A 9947-nucleotide genomic window follows, 5' to 3' on the forward strand; every position below is an offset into this window, starting at 1 on the left:
TTTCGATTTATACACTCTAAAAAATTTGTCTTTATATAAACTACCAAAGGAGTAAAAAGAGGTGTCTACTATCTACTATCATGTATTCCAAAATTATTTAGTCATCAATTTTATAATTTTAAATGTGTTAAAAAATAATTTATATTAAACAAAAATATAACAACAAATTAGAACAAAATTTGGATGTCTATTAAAAGTATTTTGTGCGTAATTATACTATTTTTAATGTGTTAAAAATTATTCATGTTAGGTACAAAAAACACAAATTTAAACAAATTTTTTGTGTGCCAAAAATATTTTATGTACTGTTTTATTATTTTCGATATGTTATGAATATATGTAAAATAATAAAAAAAATCTTGTCTCCTTTAAAATTGGAAATATGCTTAATGCAAAAAAAAAAAATAATAATAAAACGTTTGATTTTAACAGTCAGTAAAAAATGATATTTAAAGCATAAATAGCAATTTTGTTAACCAATATACTGTATCTCGCCAATTATATAACCCTAACAAGTTAGCATGATTTTTTGTCAACAAAAAATTCTAAAACTTCAATTCTAAATTCTAAATTTGAAATCTTAAATTTTAACCGTTAAATCTTAACTGTAAATCCTAAATCACAAATTCTACAGCATAAACCTTAAGTTTTTTACTCCAAACCTTAAGCACTAAGCCCACAACTTAAATTCTAAACCCTAAGCCATGAATTCTAAAACTAAATTGTTGTTCCTAATGAGTATCTCTCTGTCCTTGTTGTTAACAATAAAGCATGATATAGGAATTTATTGTCCAGTGTTTATGTTTATGCTTGACTTGCCAAACTTGATTCTCTGTCTATATCCATGTCTCAAACTCACGTCCTCCTATACATGGCCGACCTAAGTAACACAAGTTTACTGCCTTGATTTACTACACTTACTGCCGCAACCCCAAATTATAATCCCAAACTATAATCCAGGACAGAATACCTTTACAAAACCACACACAAACCAACACAACACTAAACAGACCAGAATAATTTTTTTTTATTATTATTATTAGCTACAAAACCATAATATTAAACAAACCAGAATAATTTAATTATTATCTGCAAAAAATAATTTTCTTATTAGCATCACCAATAACAATAATATCAAATTAACATCTTAATATATTTATTAATAACACCAACTATGAATATTTTAATTTAAAAAGTACAAAAAAAATTCGATTACCTTCAACAATAACAAGAGAATATTCTTACAAATAATTTAGAGATTATATTCTTAAAAGATTTAGATCTTCTAAATTTGAATTTTACTTTAGAAGGTAAATTGTAATACTATTTATTTCATAAATGAGATCAAGAAAAAATATAAGAGAAAAAATATTCAAGAGTGAGAGATCACACTTTACCTTTTAAAGTGAAAATCTAAAATTTAGAAAAATCAAATTCATTCTTAAAAAATATATAACTTGTAATAACTTCCAGTAATATACAATTTAAGCAACACTTATAAAATGTCACAAAAATTAATAAGACCACATTATACATTATGAAATTTATAGTAGCTTTCAATAATTATACCATTTAAGTAACACTTACAAAATGTTACAAAAATTAATAAGGCCACATTATTTTATATTTTAACAATATTTTTATTTTTATTTTTCAAAATTAAAAGCATTCTCAAATACTAAAACAAACAGATTTTAAATTCAACAAAAATTTTTAAGCATTGCCAAAGTTTCATGATATATATAATGAGTTTCTGAATTATATCAAGCGTGATGATTAATCCATCGTCGTGATTTCCTTCTCTAAATCCTAAATTGCTATTTCTAAACACTAAACACAAATCCCGCAAACCCTTGATCATTCACCCTAAACCCTAAATCCAAATTCCAATCATATATCCCAACCTCTAATTCTTATACCGCAAACCCTAAGTAATGAATTTAACCCAAAACCTTAAACCACTAAACAACTCAAGCCTATACCCTAAACCTTACACCACTAAATTCATCCACGCTAATTTAATTTTATTACTCTAAACACGACGTAATAATTTTAAACCGAATAGCGTAATTTGAATCGTAATTCATAATTGATTTTATCAATTGCCTAATTTCCATCATCATGGTTATTTTTTGGGACAACGAATGGTTTTTTCTATTTTGTTTTTCAGCAGCAACAGATTTTTCTTTGTTTTATTTTTTGCTATTCATAATCCTCTTTTTTGGATGACAAAAACAATCCGTAACACTTCTATTTTTGGCTTTGAAAGGAAAAAATGAAACCCATAATCACATTGTACAAAAGATTAGGCCCACCAAAAATGGCCGACGAATCACAATCATAAACATTAACATTAACTTCTGCTAATTATAACACCGGAAATGACAAGCTGATAGTCTTCGATTCAGTAATTACCCCCAATTCTCCCAGCATATAAGCCACGCATCTACAAGCAGTTTCAGCCACCTACTTTCATCAAGTATAGAAAAAAATGCCTTCAACACAGTAGTACACACCTAGCTAGTATTGATCTTTTCATAGAGATATTTTTTGGGCGGTTTGTAAGAACTATTATTTCATATTTGTTCTGAGTTTTATTAATTAAAAATGAAGTCCCAATACATATTTGTTACCCTCAAGCAGCATTTTACATACTTAAACGAAACATACACTTCTAATTAATAATTAACAAAAGCCCAGTACACAACTTTTATCTTTTGAACAAGATGAATTTTTACCTACTACCCTTGAGAAAATTATCTAGATGTTTAAACTCTCTTCCCATGAAGGACTAATTTAAAAGCTGAACTTAATTAAACACGTTTATGTGAATCTACGAGAAGCCCATGATAATAAAGACGAGTATTCATTAGGGAAATGTACCACATGAGCCATTAGGAACCCAAATCACAAGTATTTTTAGTTCTTTATAATATAAGGTCAAGAATAAAGAGTCTGAGTATTAGGTTAGAGAGAGTTCTCCCTGAAAGATCCCTTTCTCCCTTAATTAGATTTCAGTAATCTGATTACTAATTATATACCAATGACCTATATACCTGTTTCTTTATTCTTTTCTTTCTGTATCTCTGAAACTAAAATCCAGTTCAACAGAGAGCACGTCATGTGAAGAAAACAATGAGACACAACCACCATAAAACTATCACATTCTAGTATTAATTGAAAGAAAGAAAGAAGAAAGAAAAAGGCTAATTATAATTTAGAATATATTCAGCTTTGCCAATTGCTGCCTCTTTCTTTCCCTTTTTTTGTCATCAGTACAACTTGGGTAATTTTATTTTATCTTTTTTCAACAGCTGATGATAAATATCCAGCTCACAAATCCCTCAAACTATGTCTCACACAAGCTCGTAAACAAATTCTCAATTTAGAAGCCTGAAACAGATGCCACTCAATTGATTCAAGAACAACATCTACATTATAAAGATGTTTCATACTTACAAGGCAACGTTGTGGCAAGATTCCAAAAGAGCGTAAATTGAAGGATCCTGGAAATCAAGACTCTTTGTCCTTGGGTATGTTATGGGGCAATCTATTGAAAACATTCTCATCTACAATTCTGTAATGTTTTGAAAACTGGTGATTTATCATTCCACAACATTTATCTACATAATTTCCGTACTTGCTATACAACACCGGGACAGTAAACATCAAGAGGGTTCCTGTCACAATAAAAGAGGAAGAAATGTAAATAGAGTTAGATACAAAGGGTGTTCATATTTAAATGTCAAAATGACTCTATACAGCACCAAACAAAAAGCATCAAGTCAAATAGGATCAATGACATGACATGAAACCTAGTTTGAAAATACATAAACGTGTGTGCATTAATGGAAACCATGAAAATGCAATGGAAGTTTGAGAATAATTAGGTTGCAAATGAATGGACACGAATCCACCTTGACCTCACACCAGAAACAAGACAAGAGAATGCAGTGAAAGGAATGGCAAAAGAAGTTCAAGTGAAACACCTAAATATTATTTAGTACAAAATTTATAATACATTGAAGAAAATGGAGCATCTCAAACTGAGAAGTCACAGAATGAAATTGATAAAAAGACTTAATATGCAACCATACCAACATATGCCAGTGTGAAGAAAGAGAATATGCTTCCAATGACAGACAAAAGCCACAAAGAACCCACCACCTGTCAAGTAAACAATAAACACTGAATCACCTCTGCTCATTATTCATCAAGTTATGTACACAAATTGATATCTACAAAATCCAATATCTAGATGCAAAAAATTGTATTACTAACTAAAGCAAAGTAGAAAAGTGTAAGACACAAGTAGGCCATGAACAAGGTTGAAGTAGAAAGGTAGGTGATATCAATTGCTAACTGCTCATATCACGGCTCCCCAGCCACAATCCCTAAATTGTACACCTAAAACAAAGCTAACCTTAAAAATACTTCTGACATCCTTTCCAATAGTGATATCATGTGCTAAAACAAAGCTAACCTTAAAAAAAATTCTGAAATCCTTTCCAATAGTGATATCATGTGCTATAAGGAGCAAATTGTTGATCTTGACCCGGAATGAAGCTGCTACATTATTGACCATCTCCTCTGACACTACTAGCTCTGGTAATGTTGGTGGTTGTCTGCAGTTAAAAATTAAAATAAAATAAGACAGGCAATGATCATGCTCACTTTAAAATGATGAAAAGCATGTATTGCAGAACAAGGATTACTGATCATACTTATTTCTAAGGGCCGCATAGTTAGCACGCAGAAACAAGAGTACAATCAAAATCAGCAAGACATCTGAACAAATGGTTAAAAAGGGTAAACTGGTCCAATCAACCAGGAACCAGGCAATTGTTGCAACAACAATGACACCCACGGAAAGTTGCCATCGCTTCCACAATAGAATATCAGCAACTACAATAGAAACAAAGGAGAGAATTAGAAAGAGTTAATACTTCAGAATTAGTATATACATGTCCAAAAGGGGGAAAATGAAAGTATGGATGCTCAAGAAGAAAAAGAATGTTTGTGAAGAAAAAGAGTTCCATTCATCTAAAAAACAAATAACCAGTATAAATTATATCTTCATATCAAAATTTTCAACTCCAACAAATATCAATGTAATACCCGACCTGTTAGATTTATAACAAAACAAATGGAAGATAGAGTATGCAGACCCAAAAGAGAAAGTTAAAATAGAACTTCAATCTCTTACCAACGGTAGTAGGAAGCTGTGCGTCGTATTCAGACATGAAACCAACTCTTCGAAATGTAAGTCGTAGCCCTACCAAATAGACTGCCCTGATCTGGACAAATAACTAACGCGTTAGTTGAATTAATACCATTACTGGCAACAAGCTTCACAGTGACAGCATCAAAATAAGTGTTCCATATTCAATCATCACTGCCCAAATCATAATAATCTTCCAAATCTCCAATGCAACTAATACATCAACACCAATAAACTCAAGAAACTGGAAGCACGAACAAACATACAATTACATTTAATAAATAAACTTACTCAAAGCTTCACAAAGATGATACAAACAAAACTTCCCCACAATTCGAACTAATGCTTTAGGTTAAATTACCAAAATCACAGGCATAACCATCAAAGCCAAGAAATTTTCTTTGTTACACAATCTACACAAAATACAGTGATTAAACATGGCATGATCCCACTCATAATTAGTATGGATATATAATAAACAACCAATCGAACAATTATTTTAACGGGAAAAGATATTGAAAGCCAAATTACATGGTTTCTTCAACGTAACGATGATTCAAATAGAATCTTATAAAAGCACGGTTAGTAAAGCGTAGGGTTAGGGGAGAGAAACATGAATCAGATCATCAAATTCTGTGTGATAAACCCTAGAATTTGATAAAAGCAAGGTTAGAAGAGAACGCTGAAAGGGAAAAAGAAAGAAAACTAGGTGGAACGTTGCTTGGTTGAAAATTAGGGTTTATGAAGGGTGAATCAAATGGAATCAAATGTTGGTGACTCCTCTCAAATTCTGGAAGGAAGGAAGAAATGAAGAATACTCAAAAGGTAGTTAGTATTTACCAGCTGACTTAACCCTTGCTAGCTGGTAAGTTAAGGCACAAGTGTGATCCTTTTCCTTCTCATACTTATCAAAATCGAATGGATAATCAACTCACTCAAAGTGCTGGATCAGGGAATGTAGATTAGTAGTTTAACCCATAGTTATCAAAATCGAACCAGTAATTTACCCGGTCACACACCCGGGTCACCGGGTCAGTGGGTTACAGGTTCAACTGGTGGGTCATTGATTCATTCGGTTGACCCGGTCATAATTAAATAAAAATATAAAATTATAAAAATAAAATTAACATCAAAAGTTGAAACTTAAAATGATGTCTTCACAAACATATTAATAACAATCAAGTATCAATTCTTAGACATAACTAATTATGCAAAAAGAGATAATAAACTAATCACTAGTACAAAATACTTTCTAAATTTAAATGAACAAGAGAGGGCGAAAAATCACACAATCAGTAAATCAAATCCAAAAAATAATCTGAAAATTGACATCTATATCTTCATAGGACAAATTTGAAGCTTGACCGACATTTCCTTCATTTTAATTTGCATCTATATCTTCATTTGTGTATTTTTCACAAATCAATACCAAGAATAATTCATAATAATACAAACAGAAAGCATGGAAACAACAATTTAACTGAATAATTTTATTCTGAGTTGCAGAGAACATGAACCCCATTTTCAACAACAAATTCAACTATAATAATTTTCAGCAACAAAAGATTTAGCTCAAAAGATGATTTACAGACATCAGCATAAAATTTGGCCAAGTAATTATTTCACCAAGACAACAATAGCTTCAATCGTAATGATAATTAATAACAATTTTAACTCAGTGCTGATTTTCAGTAACAAACAAATTCAAGTGAGTGTTTATTACATCAACAAACTCAACGTTCAATCAGAAACAAATTCATTCAGCAATGAATAAATTGAAGTTAAGTGATTATTTCAGCAAGACAACAAATTCAACGTTCAGTGATAATCAGGAATAAATTGCAGCAACACATTCAACTTTCAGCAACAAATTTAACTTTCAGTAACAAAATCAAACTGCAGTTATGAATTACAGCATCGAAATTGAAACAGAAAGAAAGGGGGAATTTGTTGGAACTCACCAAATCGGGTTGCGCCAAGGAAGCTGACGGCGAGGCTCCAAGCAAGAAGACGAACGAAGACCAGCCCACCGGGACCTGCTGCCTCTGCTTCTGGTGACGGCGAGCGTAGGCGAAGGCGCGCGACTGGGTTCCGTGTGGTTCCGTCTGGTTCTCCCGCCCGCGAAGCGAGCCCAGGAAGGCGGTGACTCAGCTTGAGACGGTGAGGACAGAGCGCTGACGAGCTTGATTCCAAAACGGTGAGTGCCAGACCGAGAGAGAAGTGACACACCGGAGACGAGAGTGGCGTAGAGAGGTGAGAGAGCTTGAGGGAGAGAATGGCGAGAAAGAGACCCCAAAGGAGAGACGTTGAGGCTTGAGGGCAGGGGTGGGTCACTGCGGATCAGATTAGGGCATTTGGGGGTGGGGGTTGGCAAACATAGTTATCAAAATCGAACCGATAATAGACCCAGTCTACTGAATCAATAGATTATTAATTCAACTTATGGGTTATAAGTTAAAAATTTTTGTTTATCTTTTTTTAATATTTATAGATATTTAACAAAGTTTAATATTTATTTTAATAATTATATATAATTAAAAATTAATTAATTTAAGAAAGAATAAATATAAAATAAAAAATTAAATTAATATGAACACTATTCATTAGAATAAAAAGACAAAAAAATAAAAAATATTTTAAATTAACATGACTAAAAGAATTAATACATAAAGTTATTAATTAGAATATGTCTAATAGTTTGTAATATATTTATAAAAAGGCATAATATAATACAAAGACTAAACTTGGTCTAGTGGTTGAAGACTCCTTTATATTTTGAAGGTGTCAAGTTCGAACTCAGCAGATCAACCGATCAGGTTCAATTCTAGGTTTAGGCCATATTTGACCGAGTTTTTTGAATTTGACCGATTTGTTCGTTTGTTCCGATCTGGATTTGATAACTATGTTGGCAAACGACGCCGTTTCTTTTTTTAAAATTATGTATGAGCCGGTCTGGGTCATATAAACCGGGTGGATCACCGGTTTTATTAAAACCCGTCTGGATCAATTTGGTTTTTGCCGGGTCTGATACAAGAGTGGTCTAATTAGTGGCTCAACCCGACCAAATGACTGGGTGACTAGGTCTCTGATCGAACTGGCCGGATCGAGTCAAATTTGATAATTATGGTTTAACACATGTTTTTTCATATTCAATGGTATTAACACAGATGAAAATGATAATTATCTTATTTTTTAGTGCTAAAATAGTAAAATATAATTACTAAAATATCAATAAGACGATATTATGAGTTCATTTCAATACTCAATTTATTACATTTTGTGATTAAATTACAAATATTTTTTTAAGAGTGTTTTGTTTTTTGGTTTATAAGTAATTCACAGAAACTCAATCTGTCAAAGCAGGAACAATCTGTTACACAATGCTTGCAATAACGAAAACATCACCACATATCAAGAATATGCCATAACCTATGAGTTTATTTCAATACACAAAATATTTTGTTTTACTATAATGTTGTTATCCATGATTTCTAATTTTGAACACAAAATTTAATATGCTTTAACAAAGATTAACAAAGTTTTCAACCCAATTTTAACAAGCTTAGCACAATGATTAACAACAGAAGAAAAAAGTATTGAATGAGGCAATGAGCACAGAATTTATCATAAAAAATTTTTTAACAAAATTTAACAACGAAAAAAAGGCAAGAACAAGTCAGTAACAATTTATTAGTATCAATTTATTACCAATCACTAAGCCAGTAACAAAGTTAATCAACCCAGAACAAGCAACAACAAAGCTAGTAAGTCAGTAATCAAGTTAAAATTTATCATCAAGCAGTGAGCAAAGCCAATCAACCAAGAAAAAACACTAAGCATTAATTGAGCATTCCCTTAGGCGAGGGCAGTGGCCAGAGATTTGAGAGCGACGAACGATGGAAAGCTGGCGACGAACACTGGTGAGCTAGCAACGAACGACGGGGAGTTGGTGACAAACGCTAGCGAGCTAGCGATGAACACGGCAGACGGACGGCAGAGGAGCAGAACCTGGAGATGCTGGTGTTGGGCAAACGGGGGGCCTTCGAGCACGACAAACCAGGAGGATTGGCGAACGACCACGACAAACCAGGCGGTGACGATGAGTCCAATGGCGGCCTGATGGAGGCTAGGGTTTTCAAGGAAGAATGGGGAAGAACTTTTAACGAATGGAGGCCAAGTTTTCAAGGAATAATGGGGTGGGTGAAAGCTTGAAAAGGGAGAGAGAGGCTGGTTTCTCAATTCCAAAACCCTTTCCCAAGAAGACAAAATATCATGAAGCTGCTTGTTTCGACCTTAAAGACATGGATATCGGAAAAAATCTTCAGCCAAAAGATACAAAAGATGGGGAAAAAACTAAGTTAGCAAATGCATGCTTCTCAATGACTCCAACAGAGAAAACAATCTTTTGTAGTGTGATGAAAAGGACAAAATTACTAAACGACAATGCTTCCAACATCTCTCAATGTGTGCAATAGACAAAAAAAAAAGATTTCTGGTTACAAGACTCGTGATGCTCATTTTATGTTACATTACTTGTTGCAAGTACCAATCAAGAGCATACTTCCTGACCATGTTGCCATTGCTCTAATTCGATTATGTTCATTTTTTCATCGAATATGTTGGAAGGTAATTAGCCTAGCTGAGGTGGCTAATTTAGAAGTAGAGATTGCTGAGACATTATGCCAATTGGAGAGGATTTTTTCTCCAAGATTTTTTGCCATAATGG

General features: G+C 32.7%; 1 protein-coding gene across 3 annotated transcripts; it reads right to left on the minus strand.

Moving 5' to 3' along the window:
• On the minus strand, positions 2269-7572 carry LOC107609950 (reticulon-like protein B16). 3 transcript variants are annotated; one of them, XR_001613334.2, is made up of 7 exons: positions 7183-7572; positions 5207-5297; positions 4725-4905; positions 4484-4625; positions 4098-4167; positions 3460-3680; positions 2269-2466 (listed from the first exon to the last, which is right to left on the minus strand). XR_001613334.2 is itself a non-coding variant. In XM_021106115.1 (6 exons), the coding sequence occupies exons 2-6, from the start codon at positions 5241-5243 to the stop codon at positions 3514-3516; spliced, it is 597 nt and encodes a 198-aa protein (XP_020961774.1). In that variant the 5' UTR covers positions 5244-5297; positions 5943-6100; the 3' UTR covers positions 2895-3513. The 3 variants fall into 3 exon arrangements, 2 of the variants coding, with proteins under 2 accessions (XP_020961774.1, XP_016167501.1); XM_021106115.1 differs by lacking the exons at positions 2269-2466; positions 7183-7572 and adding an exon at positions 5943-6100 and having other exon boundaries at positions 2895-3680; XM_016312015.2 differs by lacking the exon at positions 2269-2466 and having other exon boundaries at positions 2898-3680.

This window comes from Arachis ipaensis, chromosome B07, assembly GCF_000816755.2.
Source record: "Arachis ipaensis cultivar K30076 chromosome B07, Araip1.1, whole genome shotgun sequence".
Lineage (NCBI taxonomy): Eukaryota > Viridiplantae > Streptophyta > Magnoliopsida > Fabales > Fabaceae > Arachis > Arachis ipaensis.

Excerpts from the sequence above, each read along its gene's own strand:
- LOC107609950 (XM_021106115.1), bottom strand. The coding sequence starts at position 5,243 with ATGTCTGAATACGACGCACAGCTTCCTACTACCGTTG. Across the intron at positions 4,906-5,206 it reads ACAGCTTCCTACTACCGTTG|TTGCTGATATTCTATTGTGG; the intron begins GTAAGAGATTGA and ends TTTCTATTGTAG. Across the intron at positions 4,626-4,724 it reads TATGCGGCCCTTAGAAATAA|ACAACCACCAACATTACCAG; the intron begins GTATGATCAGTA and ends TTTTAACTGCAG.